This window comes from Pezoporus flaviventris, unplaced genomic scaffold (genome assembly GCF_033815535.1).
Source record: "Pezoporus flaviventris isolate CSIRO_AGI_PZ_B2104156 unplaced genomic scaffold, CSIRO_AGI_Pfla_v1 ptg000031l, whole genome shotgun sequence".
In the NCBI taxonomy this organism is placed as follows: Eukaryota; Metazoa; Chordata; class Aves; order Psittaciformes; family Psittacidae; genus Pezoporus; species Pezoporus flaviventris.
The window spans coordinates 43,758,419-43,776,263 of record NW_026892579.1 but is presented as its reverse complement, the minus strand read 5'-3'; the positions used below and the strand labels follow the sequence as shown (position 1 = coordinate 43,776,263).

The 17,845-nt window shown below is 36.9% G+C and overlaps 1 protein-coding gene across 9 annotated transcripts in view; it reads left to right on the top strand.

The window, feature by feature from the left end:
- The window catches only part of CYRIA (CYFIP related Rac1 interactor A), a 61,448-nt gene extending 50,548 nt beyond the window's left edge, over positions 1 to 10,900 (top strand). For 8 of the 9 annotated variants that reach the window (XM_061460855.1, XM_061460859.1, XM_061460856.1 and 5 more), the window contains 8 exons: positions 2,748 to 2,853; positions 3,922 to 4,058; positions 4,143 to 4,220; positions 4,486 to 4,602; positions 4,698 to 4,777; positions 6,660 to 6,786; positions 9,276 to 9,346; positions 10,498 to 10,900. In XM_061460855.1, coding sequence (XP_061316839.1) covers positions 2,748 to 2,853; positions 3,922 to 4,058; positions 4,143 to 4,220; positions 4,486 to 4,602; positions 4,698 to 4,777; positions 6,660 to 6,786; positions 9,276 to 9,346; positions 10,498 to 10,561 — 780 coding nt within the window. In that variant the 3' untranslated portion in view covers positions 10,562 to 10,900. Of the gene's footprint in view, positions 1 to 2,747; positions 2,854 to 3,921; positions 4,059 to 4,142; positions 4,221 to 4,485; positions 4,603 to 4,697; positions 4,778 to 6,659; positions 6,787 to 9,255; positions 9,347 to 10,497 lie in introns of those variants that run through there. The other variant, XM_061460860.1, reaches the window with a different exon arrangement.
- The last annotated feature ends 6,945 nt before the right edge of the window (positions 10,901 to 17,845 follow it).

Below are 17,845 nucleotides of genomic sequence, written 5' to 3'. Positions count from 1 at the left end.
CATCCACTGTTGGTGGTACTATGTCATTCCAGGTCACTGTTGCCAATGAATGGGCATATGATGATGGTGCATTCCGTGTAAGTTTTCGCCACATGCGTCTTGTACACTGGACTTCATCTGGATCTATGCGTGTATCCCCGTTATTCGGCTTGATGTGATAGATCATCTCTACGATGGCTGATTCCCTCAGAGACTGGATGCTTTTGTCTGTAGTAGTCCACTTGGCCGAACGACTCATAACATCATCCTTGTATGGAAACCTTTCTTTCACAGCTACCAAGAGCCGCCTCCAAAGGCTGAGGGACTTTTTCTCTCTTGCAATTGCTTTGTCAATTCCCCCTTCTCTAGCAAGTGATCCCAGCTGCTTGGCTTCTGTACCTTCTAGTTCGTGACCATCAGCCCCATTGTCCCAGCATCGGAGTAACCAGGTGATGATGTGCTCCCCTGGTTGACGGGTAAAATCTTTTCGCATATTCCGTAGCTCGGTTGAGTTCTGAGGTCGAGAAGTTACCTCTTCTTCTTCTTCTTCATCATGTGATGATGACTCCTGATCAGGTGCTGGACCGGGTGGTGAATTCATTGTTTCTTCATCTCGCTTCACTCTTCTTGCCTCTCTTTTGCTTGTTCTCTTGCGTACAGGGGCAACCGATATTGCTACAAAGTGGTCCTCTGGTTTGGCTGCAGTGATTATCACTGTGGTTTGAGTAGCAAGCTGTACTTGTTGCTGGGGGTGGTGCAGCTGCTGTGCTTGGAGCTGGGGTAGCCGCGCTGTCTGTTGCAGTTGAAGTTTGAGCAGCTGCTGTACTTGCCACTGGGGTAGCTGCGCTGTTCATTGCAGCCAAAGTTTGAGTAGCGACTGTACTTGTCGCTGGGGGTGGTGAAGCTGCTGTGCCTGGAGCTGGGGTAGCTGCGCTGACTGTTGCTTTGCCCTGAGATCCGCTGACATTCTTTTCCCTTTGAAGGTGCTGAATAGTGTTGAACAAGGCCCTGTAATCATAGGCCAAGCCCCAGCACGTTGCCGTGATTTGTCCATCTCTGGTATGGCCAGAATGACCACACACCTCATTTAAGTGTTTTACTAATTCTTCTGGATTTTGCAGTTGTTCGGTAGTGAAATTCTAAAGTACTGGAGGGGCCCACTGACCTAGATACTTGCCCATACTATCCCACACACCCTGCCACTCATGACTGTCCAGCCTCAGGGAAAATCTCTTGGTCCTCCTACATCGCCGTTTGACCCCAGACAAGACCCAAACCTGACTCTGCTTAACTCTTGAAATCAGTCGTAGGCAAAACACACTCTGTATGCGTGTTAGCATGGTGATTCCCATCACGATCAGCAAACAAGTCTCAACAGCATTAAAAGGCCATTCAAAAACTTCAAAACTCTCAAATATAAATGGTCTGGGGGGACGACTGGGAGGGTAAAAGGATGTCTCCTTCACAGGTTGAGCACCTGAGAAGGAGAAAAAAGATGTGTAATTGCTAAGCACTTCTATTATATTCCTCCCAAAGTATAAAGGTGGTGACCACATTGGGAACATAAGCCAGATCAGTTTCATGATCAATGATTCTATTGTATTACAAGTCATTACCATAAAGTACAATGAGACAAGAACCTTAGCCCAAGCCCCACACTTGAAAAACACTAATACAGCAAATACCAAATGGAAGTAAGATATGATATACTGAAACTGTGAGATCAAGAGGAACAACCTTGAGAGCCAATAAATCAGCATTGTGACGAATGACTATGAATCCGGTCAGATCTGTCGTTATCTCATCCCCTCGTGCCCCACGCTGGGCGCCAAAAGAACTCATGGTTTAAACCCTAGCCGGACAGCTTGTTCACTCACTCCCAGTGAGTGGTGCCGGGCTGAGAGCAATCAAGCCCCCCCCCCCCCCCCTCCCCCCGCCCCGGGGCTCTCCCCTTCCCCGCTCCCAGAGGAACGGAGGGGAGGATCAGAAGAGTGCAACTCCCATGGGTTGAGACAAGAACAGTCCAGCAACCAATGTACAACACAGATCACCACCGCTACTACCAACGACAACAATGATAAGAGAAAATAACAAGGGAAGAGAATACAATACCACCGGCCAAGAAACAAGTCCCACCCAGAAGCCCGTGTCCTTCCGGGTAACTCCCAGTTACCCCCCACCCCAGGCATGACGTGCTGTGGTATGGAATACCTCTTTGGCTAGCCTGGGTCAGGCGCCCCGTCTCTGCTTCCGCACAGCTTCCCCTCCTCCCTGGCAGAGCATGAGTCTCACAAAGTCCTTGGTCAGGGTAAACATCACTTAGCAACAACCAAAAACATCGGTATCACCAGCACTGTTCCCAGGCTGAAAGTCAAAACACAGCACTGCACCAGCTACCACGAAGGAGAAACATGACTGCTACTGCTGAACCCAGGACAAAAGGCTATTTCTGCAATCAGACAAAAGGTGTTACCTGATGCTTCTACAGTAGTTTTGCTCCCAAAAGAATATGTTAAGACATATTTCTGTACATAGTGGTGTATTGGAATGAATAATCTTAAATCAGTGCATTATGGGGAAAAGGAAAGATGGAAAGCATAGTAATTGTTGAACTTAGTAATTTCCTATTCCTGTGCAGTGTAATTTCTTATCATTGTTCTATGTTTTTTAATGCTTACTTTCTAAAATGATATGGTTAAAAAATCCCAAACCACCTTTTGCTTGTTATTTATATACCACAGTTCTTAACAGTAATATTTTCATTTCAGGCAATACAAAACCCCAATGATATCCAGTTGCAAGAAAAGGCATGGAATTCAGTATGTCCCCTGGTTGTAAGGCTGAAGCGCTTCTATGAGTTTTCACTCAGATTAGGTGAGTCCTGGTTTAGTATGTCTATTAGGTTGCTTTATATATAAAGAAATAGGAAGCTTCTTTTTCCACAGCCTTTTAAAGGGTAGTTATTATTATTTGTTTAATATGAACAGACATTTAAGTGCAATTAAATTTACCAAGGCATATTTTTAATCTTAATTTGATTTCAAAATTACCGTCGTTTGTTTGTTTGACACTTAAAATAAGTCTGTATTCTCTAATTACAGTACAAGCAAAGAATGCAATAAAATTGTGTCAGGTTTTTCTCTGGTGCATGTCACTCTCTCTGTGTTTCACTGTTCCATACTGTACAGATGGAATTTATTTTTTTGTAATTTGGGTACTTCAGAGTTTTAAAAGGAATGTAAAACAATAATACTTTGAGATATTTTAAAACCAGGGATAATGGGGTAACTATCTCAGGGAGAAAGGGTATTAATAAACTCTCTCACACAGTGAAAACCCAAAGTTTTACACTGACTTTTTCATCCCTACAAACCCAAAACATGGTGTAATTACTCCTTAAATTAGGACTCTGGAAGAGAACCAGTATGCAATATGTATGTATGAAGTGGGAGAGCTCCCAGTGCAAGGAAATTCTTCTACAACATTCTGCTTATTAAGTCTTTCATTTTTTGAGTTATGCTAGTAATTATAGCTGCGGGAGCCGAATTACATTGCTATCAGTGCCTAAGAGTACACTTTTAGTAACAGAGATGCCAGAATAACCTCTATACTGAGTTGATGGCTAATTGGGAAAGATGAAAGAGAAAGATTTGACTATCTGAATGCAGTAAAAATTCTTTCTCTAGAATTTTTGATAGAGAACCCAGATAAAGGGTGATAAAAAGGAGAAAAGAGCTCACTGCTAGAAAATGGAGAGGAAATGGCAGAGAGCCTGAACAGTCAGGTATCTGACTAATATTTCTCAGAATAGTAAGAAAAAGCATTTCCATTAGGGTTCTGCATGTTTGGAGGGTTCATTCCCTTCAAATAACATATATTTAGATATTTAAAATGTGTCATAATCTGGACTGAATAGAATTTGTGCTTCTGATTTTTATTCAGAGAAAGCCCTGCAGAGCTTATTGGAGTCGTTGACATGCCCACCTTATACTCCAACTCAACACCTGGAACGGGAACAAGCTCTAGCGAAAGAGTTTGCAGAAATCTTACATTTTACTCTTCGTTTTGATGAACTTAAGGTTAATAAAATCTTGTAATACATGATGTTTTTTTCTATGTATTTTGGACTGAAACTGATTATTTCCTGTTTTTCTTTCACAAAGATGAGAAACCCAGCAATTCAGAATGACTTCAGTTACTACAGACGGACAATAAGTCGCAACAGAATAAACAACATGCATGTAAGTAAATAAAACCTGATCTGCTGCTCACACTGAGGTATTTTGTCAGTGTGCATTTATACTGTTTGTGGTAGTATTCTTTCTTTTGATTTGCTAGATGTCATGTTCTGTCCTTCACACTGAGAGTTAATCAGCAGTTCACATGAAGCAAATCGAGTTGAACTATTCATGCAACAATCTGCTTGCTGACATGAGCATGTACTGTGTCTTTTTCCTGCTACTATCAAGAGTTTTGCTGACTATTTTTTCTCATGTTTTTCACCAGCTAGACATTGAGAATGAAGTAAACAATGAAATGGCCAATAGAATGTCCCTGTTTTATGCAGAAGCCACACCAATGCTGAAAACACTGAGTAATGCAACTACACATTTTGTATCAGAAGTAAGTAATGGGGTAGAAAAGGTCTATCACAGACATGCTTGATTTTAATTTTACAAGACCTTTTATTGAACTTTTGCTGGTTTTTACCCTTCTAGAACAAAACATTGCCAATTGAAAATACGACGGACTGTCTAAGTACTATGGCTAGTGTTTGTAAAGTCATGTTGGAAACACCGTAAGTTTTACATTAAATCTTATTCTTCTTGAGTGAGAGAATTTTGTATTGTATTTTACATAGCCATCTGGGATAAACACAGTTTCTTCCAAATGAATTCCTTTATGTATGCCTTAAGCTGCTAGCAACTTTATATACAAAGCATTGTATAGCATGTATATACATTTATATGCAAAGCTTTGTATATAAAAGTGTATTAGAAAGCCTTGCCTCCTATTTTAACCTCCTTATAATATTTTTAATAAATTTTAATGTATTATTATTTTAATGAATTCAGTTTTCTCAGGGGGAGCTTAACATGGTCAGCCTGCCTTTCAACAAAAGGCTAAAATTGTGTAATAGGCTTCAGTGTCTGTGTCTTCTCTAACAGGGCCTTAGGCTGCCTGCTGTTTCTTGTTTGCCTATGCCGCTCACTTACTAGCATGCATAGGGGAAAGATTTTGGCTTTTTCAAGTAGTGCTTTTACAAATGATACACATAGCCTATTTCAAAGATCATTTGTTTGGATGCAGCCATCTTATTCTGGATATGAGGAAGTTCATCTGTATAGAAACTGTACAATTGTGTTTGCATCTAATAGTGTAGGTAGGACCAGTGGGCTTGCTATTGTTTAGCTATGCATTTAGTCAAGTGTTTTTTAGGTTAGATGTTTACTTAAGTAGAAAACACATACGAGATAGTCAAGGTAATCTTGTCTTTGAATTGTTTGTTCATGGTGCCATATAAAGGACAGAATTCCTGAGGTTACTGTGTTTGTTTATGAAAGTTCTGGAAAAGTGTATATAGGTGGTAGGACTCATCTCTCAATCCCAGGACATCCTAGTAACTGGAGAGTAACCTTATGTGTCAGCTCATTTTTTTGCAAAAGTAGAGAAACAAAGTTGTGAGTCATGTACCAGAAGGTTATCTGATATTCAGTTCTAGTTGTGGGCTAGTCAGGCATTTTCAATATCAAAATGTCTGTAGCCTTTAAATCTCTTCATGTTATGATGCTGTGTAAGAATAAAAGTTGAAGTTATTCTAAACTGAAAGGTAGTACAGGACAGATTTTAGTATTTTAATGATACATTTAAGTGAAACAATCAAGTGTTATATTGAAAATCAGTGAATGACAGTAGACAAATTTATGTATTATATATTCTAAATATTCATTAGAAAAAGTGTCATATTTTCTGGGTTTTAGGATTTCTGTTTTTTTCTACTGTAAGTAATGTTTTTGTTTCCTGATGGTGGTTTCAGGGATTAGAGCCACAAGGGTCTTTTAACAGTGAGCCATCTGTATTCTTATTTTGGAACTGAAAAGTCAAAGGAAAACTCCTTAGAATTAATTCAGTACAGTTGTGTTTCATAGGCCTCTGCATTTCAGATTCTCAGTGAACCTGGATTGTTGAAGCTGCTTTTAGACTTAGAAAGAGATCAATGACTATGATCCACCAAGATGAAGTCCTGAATTTACTAGCTGCTGAAATAAGATCCCACTAAACCACATCAAAGTAGGACTTTGAGCAAAAAGAGTAGCTTTCCTTTAAGGTCCCAGTATGTTGTGTTTCTGATGTTAAGCAGAAGTACGATCAGTCTCCATCATGTGTCATGAATTGTGGAAATCTTCTGTGAATCCATCTCAGACATCTTGGTGAAGTGAGGATCTGAACTGTGAAAGGGGTATCGGAAGAGGTTTACATATCTTCATTTGCTTTCTTTCTAACCATTCTTCTAGATTTACTAGGATTTACGCAATTCAGAGATTTTTAAAGTCTTACTAAGATGCATCTTCAACCTTAAAATATAATTCTAGTTCAGATTTCTTGTGCTCATAGTCTTAATTTGTAGAATTGTTCAGTACAAAGTCAAGACTATTTCTTTTTTATGTTCTGTTTTCCAGAGAGTACAGGAGTAGATTCACCAGTGAAGAGACCCTTATGTTCTGCATGCGAGTAATGGTGGGAGTTATTATTCTGTATGACCACGTTCATCCTGTGGGAGCTTTCTCAAAGACGTCAAAGATCGATGTAAGAATGACTTTTCTGTAATACTCTGTAGATGTGAGAAAATTAGTCTACAGCTCTTCTTAAACACAAGCTTATGGCTTTGTATAAATCATTTTAATTACTTTTGAGTAGCAAAATTTGGAATTTATCTTCACCTGCATATATATATATATATCAGCTAGTTTGAAATTAAAATAAACATCAGGGTTTTTTTGGTTTTGTTTTGTTTTTTATTTTTATTTTTATTTTCTTCCAGACACAGATACTTGTTTTTCTGTTATCTCTGTTTTCCTGCCAGCTATATGGTTACACTAAAATAATTGTGTATTATTTTGTATTATACACCTACCCTGGAGTAAGTGCTACGGTCATAATTTTTTATTAATTACGTAATTTATTTATGCTGAAATGCTCATCTGTGACAGTATTTCTGCCGTAAATAAGCAGATACTCAACATTGTCTTTGTTTGGCTGAAATCTGAAGTAAGAGAACTGAAATGTTACTGTTGTAATGTTGATAATGAGCCTTCAGGTTTAGCTTTGGCATAAGCAGTCACAGGGAAATCAACCTTATTATTTAATTTCAGATATTGCAAGCACACACAAAAAGTATTCTGATCTTTGCTATGTGTTTTTAGAAACCAAAAGCTCATCTTTTAGCAGAAATAAGCTGTTATGAAAAACAAGATGCACTCTTTCCCTTTACAAGAAAGCCTACTTCAAAAGAAAATAAGTTATATACCTATGTTATGACATTCAGTCTTTGTTACCATTTTTCATCTGAAGATACCAGTATTTTACCGCATCTCCTCTTTGACTCTGTTTTACAGAGGGAAAGATATGTCACAAAGAGGTGAATTGATTTGCTCAGTCATGCAGCAGACAGAGCCTGGGAATTGAATGCAGACTTCCTGAGTGCTAATTCAATCTCTTGCCTACAGGGACAGCACAAGTAAAATTTTGATAGGACCAAGTATATAATGTGTGTACTTTGTTTCTCACATTTATCCTAAAACCCTGTAACCTTACAGGAAAGTTAGCTAGGTGCAGATGGAAGGCAGGAGATGTATGAATCAGTTTTTAAAAATGATTACTGATTCGAAATCTTAATTCACCTCAATAGTTTAGTGATTCTTTCCTAATAAAAATTCTTTTAATATTTTAGCTGATCAGTTTGTTTTATTGTGAAAAACAATTTTTTTCTCCAAACTAGTCACTTCTTGGGGGCTGTTTCAAGTGAATTTCAGGAACAGTGGAACAAATTGCCCTTTCCTTACTCTTTCAGGACTGGAGACTCCATTTAAAACTTCTCTTTTTTGACTGTTTTAGGGATTCTGATTCTAACAAAACCAGAAAAGAATGGTTTGAATTTTTACCCCCTTTGAGTTGGTCTGGTCTGATGGGGCATGTAAACCTGTTCCGAGTGATGTGAATATAGTCTTGAAAAAATCTTCAAAACATGTGCTGCTACCTGAGAATTTCATCTGTTCCATTAGTTGCAGAGTTGGTTTTGTCTTCCAGGTAGATATGAGCCAACAGAACAGGGATCAGGGACTGTTAGGCTGGCCATTGTGCAGGAGGCTGAGCTGCATTTTCCACGTAATTTTTATTGGCAAATTAACAGTCCCTGACTTCAGTTATGTATTTCATCATCCACTTCCATTATAAGGCAAGTTGCTCTTCAGCTGCAAAGAACGTACTGGCTTTTAGATTTAGCACTGTAATGTGACTTGGAAAATGAGACTTTTAAGTAAGATGGAATTCATCTAGACTAATTTCTCATTAGCTATTAGATATCTTCTTAGCAATGGAAAGAGAATAGGTACTTCTGGAGTGTGACTCATTATATATGAAAGTGTATTCTGGACAGGATAAAGGAATTTCTTATTTCTCTGTATTGACTAGACAGCGAGTTCTACGTCTTGTTTTTCTGCTTCATTTCTACAAATTTGGACAAAGTTTCAGCCTGTTGTACAGTCTCCACAAAGATATTCATTCAATGTGGTGTTTAAAATCAACATCATGGACTTTTATCTCAGATTAAATTCATAACCATTAGTTATGAAAAAAATCATAAGTTATCACCAGTTAGGTTTACAGCTGAAAACTGAATACTGAAAATTCCTTCTTGTGTGCAAGTGTATATATAAAAGTCAAAGTTAAAACATCTCTTTGATAGTTGCCAACAATAATGACATGGAACTTGCTTGCTTTTTTTTTTTTTAGCTTATATCAGCTGTTCTTGATAATTTAAGTTGGAAATGGAGAAATTATGTTAAAGATAAAATATATGTTTATTATCTACAAATGCTCGTTAAAGTAGATTATGTTTTCTCAAAAGTTAGCATTTTAACTTAATTTTTAGTAAGCTATGATTTTATTGTATCATACAAAGCAGCATTAATATTCAATAGTGAAAAAACCTGCCTGTGTATGGTGAAATGTTTCTTTATTTTCAGCTAGTGCTATTCATATATTATTGTTCAATAGTGGCATGCTTCTGTTCCCAGATGAAGGGATGCATAAAAGTTTTAAAGGAACAGCCACCCGACACTGTGGAAGGGCTTCTGAATGCTCTCAGGTACGTATGGAATAATTGTTTGATTCAGCCATAGCATATTCCAATTTACTTTTTTTCCAGATCTCTTTATATTTAAGACTTTTCACCTTAGAAGCTTGATTTATTAAGAAAATATGTTTATTTCATTTCACTTTGATAAGCAATCACTATTAGTAACGGAACTCATAATGTCCTTCTTGAGAGACACTTAAAGCTTGCTTTATTGCCTGAAGCTTATCTAAAAAGGTAAGTATGCTTTGTTATATAAAATACCCAAGCAACTAGAACATTTTAGAAGTATATAATTTATTTCTCAGATTCTTGATAATACCCTTTTCTCTTTCCCTTTTAATATGACCCTGTTTGTTTGTTTTTTGAAATTAGAGAAAAAAGCAATCCCAATCCTGTAGCTAGGTGTTTAAGGTGCTATCTTGGGAAGGAAGACGCAATGGTGTGACTTTTCTTCAGCTGATACAGAAGTCTTAGTTCCAGGTTTTTCAGAGCTGTGCTGAATTCTCTAGCTGTTGAATTCTTGAATAGAGTGAGAACTGCACCTTCATATTTGCTTACTATGTTTTTGAATTAAAATTGATGTGGAGTTAAATCCTGCAGGTATCAGGTGTGTTTTGAGCTTATGTGGTAATCAATCGGCCTACAAACATAAGCAGTGGAGAATGCTTCGGCTTAAATATAACCCCCCCCCCCGCTAAAGCTTTCCAGTCCTCCCAGGACATTTAAGAAAGCTGCTTAAAATTAGGTTTATACACTATGCCAAAATTCAGTCTAGATTACTAAATCCTTTCATATTTACCCTATTTCTTATGTACTTCCATGATCTTACTTCTTTTGAGACTTCTAACTGGAGGGAAAAAAAGATCATTTCAACCCAGAACGATGATAATGTCAGAGATGGATGGAAAACAGCATTTAGGCAGGATTTAGACACAGTTCTCCACCTAGTAACAGGGAATAATTTACTGCAAGGGATATATAGAAGATAAAGAACACCAGACTATTAACCATTATTAATTCCAGTGATCAGTGATGAGAGGAACATGTAAGTTTTTCTTTTGTGTAATTGAAATACATTGATTTCAAAAATAGGTACTGAAGTTTTCAGACTTTTCTAATCCCTGTTCATTTTATAAAATGTTTTAACTTGTTATTTCTAGGTTCACTACGAAACACCTGAATGACGAATCTACTTCAAAACAAATTCGAGCTATGCTGCAGTAGTGTCCTGAGACAAGTAGATGTTTGTATTGATCACAGAAGATGTGTATGTTTACATAATTTAATACAGTTTGATGTTAATACTTGTGTGTATTTACATAACCATTTCCTTCACATTGCTAAAATATATGAATCTATTCATAACCTGACTGACTTTATATAGCACAGCCTAAGTTTTTATGCTAGCCTTTATTTTTGACTTTTAGAATACTTTTTTACTTAGATACGTCAACTACTACAGTTTATCTGTGCATTTTAATCCTTAAACACCTCTCTATTAGCAAAGTAAGTAGTAGTGAAGACAAAGTGGAAATCAAATAAAGAGAAATGTCAAAGACAACACAGAAAATCAACTTGAAAAACAGAGAAATTTAACGTAAAGGAAAGTAAAATTCATGGGGTATGTTTTAAGAACGTGCACAGGTTTTTAGTCAGTTTATGAATAGGAGAATACCTAAATGTTCATCACTCTCATAAGATACGTTGTCTTTCCTGTAAAAAGTGGAGATCCACCTAATTTTAAGGCTTATATGCTGGCTGGCATCAAAAAACATATTGCAAAGAAGTCATTTTTCCTTTTTTATTAAGTATAACTTGTACCTTTCAATAATTGAAGAAATTAATATCCTTTTTCAGGTTCAGTATAAATAAACAGAGGAAGTGTTCTAAGACTGTTCCTAAATTTTGCAAATTCTGTATAATTGTATTAGATTTAGAAATGAAAGAGAAAATACTAATGCCTTGACTTAACTAGGAATGGTTTATCAGTGTATATATACAATGGTGAACATTATGTCTCAAACAGGTCTACTTAGTAAGTAATCCTTTTGCTGATACAAACTGGTATAAAGCGGAATACTCTTCTGTAGCAGCAAACTTCCCTGGAGTCAAATTGGTGTTAGAATGGGGATGATATAAATAAGTTTTAAGAGCTGAGCTGGTCTAAGGAACGTCATCAAGTTCCTTGATAGTATTATTCATTAGATGATTCAGAGTTAACACAGAAATATTTGTCAGCTGACAGCTCTCCATTGGTTTTCAGTTAGATGTGATTGGTAATTCAAGGATTTGAATTACTTTGCCAAGTTGTTTGTTCTTACTTTTTAGTAATTTTTCCATAAATGAAATAGAAATACTTTGCCAAAAGCAGCAGAGTGCTCATGCTCTGTTCAGTGTGTCTTCTGGGTGGTCTGCCATTGCTGTAAATATTCTTGGAGAGGTCACGTTCTGAAAACGTGTTTGGTTTTGTGTACTTTGCTTGCATGTATGTGTGAAAACTCCAGTGCTTGTGCACAGTTTCAGAGGTTTATTTGCTTATTCCTGTGTATGTAGTTCAGGGTTTGTGTGCTCTCACTGGAATTTCCATGCATATATCACTTCTAAAAACATTACCTTAAAACTTTGAAGATGCATTTGGTCTGCTGAAACTTGTCTGTGATGTGACAGATTGAGTCATTGAACTCAGTCCTTAAACAGTATTACCTTAGAGTTTATTTCTGAGCAGAAGTCCCACTATGAGGTTTCTCAAGCCTGATCAGAACCCTTAGGTGCCAATGTTAATATGTGTTGTGATACTGAACAGCACTGCAACTCCAGCATTCGTGTCACTTCTGCAGCTGTAGCAGCAGATCACTATGTTGTTGTCAGGAACAGAATTAGAAATCACACCAGGTTTTGGGGGGTTTTGTCTGGAAGCAGTGGTTACACTGCTTTTTCATGGTAGTAAATCCACTGTTTACAAGCTCCATTTTTAATGGGGGGACATTTAAAAATATATATTGGGGAGAAGCCTGCTTTGTTCATAGTCATTTACAGTTAGGTAAATCTAGGTGGATGACAGTTCATTCTATTGAGCTTTGGTAACTGAAGTTAATACATGCTTACCTGCAATTATTTGTCAAACAGTGAAGTCTTCAAGTAGCCCAGAAGAAAGCCATTTGTCACTTGTATAATAAAAATGTAAATCTTAAAGCATTCTGTGAGTTATCATGTGCTGTTAGCCGAAGTTACTGAGTCAAAGTTACTGAGTTTCTTTGCCTGCTCCGACGTTTTTGTACAGAAGTTTGTTTGAAATAATAAAAAGTTTGGTACATTAAGTATTGAGGCTGTCTAAAATCAACATAAACAGGTTGAGAAATATTTCATTTAAAGTTTTGGATCTGATATATAGTAGGCTCAGCTTTATGTATCCAGTTTATGCCGCAACAATATAACCTCACATCATGTAATTCCTGGCTTTTTTCTGATGATTCTGTACTTGTCTGTCGTCTTGACCAGGGGAAATCGTTGATGCTCTTTACAGAGTAGAGGCCATGAATCCCTTCTGTGATTTTTATATCTTCATATCAGTCATACTAGGCTGTAGTGGCCATCTCAGGTATTTATAATCAATAAGGTTGTCAGAGGATGATTCATTGAACCTTCAAAATAAGTGCAAATTAATTGCTCTAGGAAGAAGAGCTATATAGACTAATGGTCAAAGTTACTGATCTCCATTTTATTAGTGTTTCTTCTTGACTCATCATTATGTAAGAATACATATTTGTAATATGATCAATGTTTAAACCTCTTAATGTCAGCATTTCAGAGTGTGCATAAATGGCTGTGACTAGTTTGGGTCAGAATAGACCTAAAGATTTGCTTGTTTCGTGGTGGAAGAAAATATTGTTTCAGTATGGTATGAAATTGAAAGACTAGAATTTGCTGCTGCAAACAAATGAATGGGTTTGAGACATAATTTATGACTTAATGACATAATTTTATGACTCTCTGCTGCTCCTAAGTGGCTGTCACGAAGGATAGTTACTAAGATTATATTTACTGGTAACATCACTCAGATAAACTATCTGATGTTTTCCATGTCTACTAAAATTTACAAAGCAACAAAAAGTCTCATCTGTATTGCTTTTTGTGTTGTATTTCACAGAAGAAGGTTTAAATTGAAGTGTAAGTAGTATATAAGATGGTTTGCATTCTTTTATTTACCCCGAATTAAACAAAGTAGGACATAAATTCCTCATACAAAGTGATCTCTCTTCACCCTCCTCATTTACTTCTGGAGAAGTTTAATGGAATCAGCATATTCCTACAAAAATACTGTGCCAGTTAAGTGGATGCACATTTGGGAAATACTGCATAATTTTTTCATGCTGCATCTGGTTTTGGCCAAAACCAGTAGAGAATCATTTAGTTCTTGGTCTGAGATCCTTCTGAATTGCAACATTTTGTTTAAGCTTAGTCAGGACCTCTGTTTTCATCTATGCAGGCCTCTTGCCATCTTTCTTTGGTTTGTGCTTATCAGAAGGGACTCTTCTTGAGCTCGGAGGAGATGCTCCTTGAAAATAAGACAGCTCTCCTGGGCTTCTCTCTAGGGCTGTATGCCATGCAATTCTTCCAACCAGGTCCCCAAACAAGGCAAATTAAATTACCAAATTAAATTATTCCTGTATAGCATCTTGTAGGTAGGAATATGCTTTTAAAATTGCACGTGTTTTAGGACTATTAGAAGTGCATGATACTACGAACATCAAAAATCAAGAAATAAAAAATCTTGCATATCCAAAGTTTGCTAATTGTTGCAAATAGTTGCATTTGGGGGGTTTGGGTTTGTCTTTTTTTCTTTAAGAAGTAGGACACTAAGTACCGTTCTCTTATCTAATGCAAAATCACAGAATCTATGAATTCACACCATGAAGTAGATTAGATAGTGCAGTGGAAGCCAGTGAACTTAAACCGTGACATGAATTTGATTTGCCAATAAGAGAATAATCCCCATTTTGGTTAAAAAGCCAATATAGCAGATCTAGTATTTTAATTTAGTAGTCTGTAATGCTTCCTGCTACAGACTAATAAAGGTGAATTCCTCACTGCCACATAATTCAAATTCTGCAAACACAAAATTCTTTCACACTGATTTGAAGTGAATTTAGTTCAGTTTATTCCACTGAAGCTGTTTCTGATTGACATGAGTGTAAACGATACCCTTTGTCTTTTATCAGTCATGGCCTTTGACCTAGGTTACTTATTACTGAGCAAATTGAGTCTTCTGCTAGTGCAGATCAATGACATAATATGATGATCTTGCAGGGATCTCTTTTGCTTGACTGCTTTGAAATTAAAACTGAACAGTGAAGAAGGTGTTCTAGAAAATCAGTAAGTATATACTTAAATAGGCCAACCAAGCACTAATCTCTAGTTCAAAAGGCAGATATATCATGATTTTTCAACAGATCTCAATTTGGTATCCAGCTGGCATTAATGTAACTCCCTTGTCTTGGATGTTTCGGCTGTTGATGATTAAATATGTAGACTTGGGTGTGAGAATTTGGCATACGTGTTGACAGTTTAAAATTGCTAACAAAACTTAAAGGTTAGAATATTTGTATGTGGCTTGGATCAAAATTGCTGTTACAGCTCATGATTGTTCTCATTCTGATTCAGCACCCACTTTAGTGAAATCCTAGGATTTAAAGACATTTTCCATGGATTTTAGTGATGTGTCAAACAGCTTTTCTCTTACTGGCTTGAAAATTGGGAAAGAGTTTGTCAGTTCCCTCTGGACACACAAAAGAAGTTGAAAGAGGGCAGTGGAAGGTGCTCAACCTCATCTCGTTTAGATCATAATGAAAAGAGGACAAAGCAGGAAACATGACGTGCAGTCACCATGCAGTTCAGAAACTACGCTGTCCTGTGGGGTGTGGGACATGGCAATATCTGAAGGTCAGATCATGTTAGATAGACAGGGAACTTCTGAAGTGCTTTGATCAGGAAATTGCCCAAAATGAAGAACCCTGTCTCTGTACAGACCCAATCTTAGGATGCCATGGTAGGAGGAAGCTTAAAGACTCTTCCTTACCTCCCTTTCTGTGGCAGCAGTAGAGCACTGTGCAGTGTTGCTGCCTGAGGGCCCACCTCAGACTGTAACCTCTGCTCTTTGGTGCTTTGGTGTGAGACAATGCAAGGTGGCTTACTTTGGCTCACCTGTATGCAGCCTCCGTCTGCCTTCTCCTCTTGTTAATGGAGTCTTCCCAGTAGATTCAGAGAGATGGGAACTGAACCTCATTTTGGTTATATTTCTGAGAAGGTTATTGAAAAAAAGTGGTATTATTTTTCAACAGTAATTAATATTTGACAGTTTCAGATATATTTCTAAATTGAATGGTATAGTTTTATTGGATTTTTTCTCCCATTAGAATTTTCTGTGCAGTTCATATTTGTGTCTTTAATAAACTCATAATAAAGAAATGTCTGAGTGTGAAATATGCTAGTTCCATGATTTTTTTGTGCTTGATTTAGTTTAGGGTGTCTGGGAAAAATAATGTTAAAATCCATTTCATAGCTTTCTTTTTGTACTGCATACAAGGGTGTGATTAATTATAGGTACTTTAACTATTAAACTCAGGCTTCAATAGCATGCAGCATTTTAATAGAAACCTTCCCAAACCAGATTAATTACATTGGACTTGAATTAGGTTTCTTAATTGAACTTCACCAAACAGGTATACATGGTCCCCATTACTGAGATACTGAATATATCAGTATAAGACTGAAACAGGTATTGCATCTCTATGAAAACTTTTAATTTGGAGGAAGAACAGTTGTATTATCTAGCCAACCTAATTAAAGGATTTTGCAGGGGGTTTTGTTAATGTGGATCAGATGATATGTACATATTTATTCTGATCTATTTTGGATTCCACATACTCAGGTATATGTTCATAGTAGCATATATGATGTTTGTACAATGAAAGATTATTTGTAACCACTGACTTAGCCAATTATTTACAGCTATGCTTTAAAACTACAGGATGAATGTCACATTTGTTTTGCGCAGTCTGTCAAAGTGGCATTTCCTGTATTAAATTTGGAGGCTTAAAAAACTAATGAAGATTCCTTTTGTTCAGTGGTTTCATATTCACGTTGAGACCCACTATTCTAATTGTATGTTACAAAACTATAATTACTTTGTGATATGGAAATAGGTCCTCTTTTTTTTTCTTTATTTTTGTCATTCATGATCTAATTGGCCAGATTTTTAAATAACACAATCCAGTGTAGGTTAAATGAAGTCAGAAAAAGTACTCAAATACATGCTATCTGAAAATTAGTTTCAGTTATTTTGTTGAAAAGTATTACATCTGAGATTATTTTTCAAACAAGTATCAGTAGTCCTCATTATATATATTTCCTAAATAGGAACTGGGGTTTTACTGTTACAGATGCTACCTGAATATGCAAGTACTTTGAATCAAGAGGTGTGGTGTAACTGAGCTGAGAGAAGACAACAGTTTTGATGGAGTTTGACACAGGTACCCAAGCTGCTGATCACTGTTCATGTTGGAAAGTTTGAAATTCTTCAGTTCTTTCATACTTCCGAAAGTAAAAAGTCTGTCCTCTCTGACCCCAAGAACAATTTGAAATGCCATATTTAATAAAAATCATCTAGTAAAGACTAACAAGCAAACATTTGTGGTTTTTAGCTCTGAGAAGCACAGGCTTCAATTTAATTCAGTTATCTTCATGCCAGGTAGTAGTGGGGCATTCCTGTGTAAAACAAAAGGCCCTGAAATAGCAGGGATTTGGCCTAGTGGAAAGTCAGTCTAGGATTTTGTGTCTATTTGGAAAGTTCATTTCTCCTGGGGTATTCATTCAATTGTATCACAATTGTATTAGAAGCTTCTGCTGAAAGAACTTGCTGAGACATCCTTTATTGACTTCATGGGTCAAGAAGCATAAAAATGAAGGATGCATTCAAGACTTTGCACTGACGGGTCATTTACCTCACTGATCTTGAAAGCACAAAGAAAGAAATTCATGGTCAGAGTACTGGTATCAGAGTTGCAAAAGTGACATTCTCTCCCCTTCCTTTAAATGGCATTATTTTTTATTTGTTTTTAGCATTTCTCCTCAAAATCAGAACATATATTTTTTCCTCTGCTTGAAGCAGATGAATTCTCTGTTCACAGCTTTGTTCATATTGACGTAATACACTGTGCAAATCAGAGACTTTTAAGTCCTGCCTACCACAGACATCTAGAAAATACAGGTAGCAGGTGTTCTAACCTTAATTTTCACTTGACATTTCAAGGGACATCACTTGAAAAAGCCATATGTCCTATGTGCAGTCCTCCAGAGAGTATAGACAGACAGACCTACTGCTAAAAAACCCTCATTCTTTCTTCAACTTCTGTGTCAGGGGGGCCTGAATCAGTCCCCAAAATGCCTCTGTCTCTCCATGGTGGAGATCCTGGGTTATTACCTTGGACAACTCTTACACCTATCACTAAG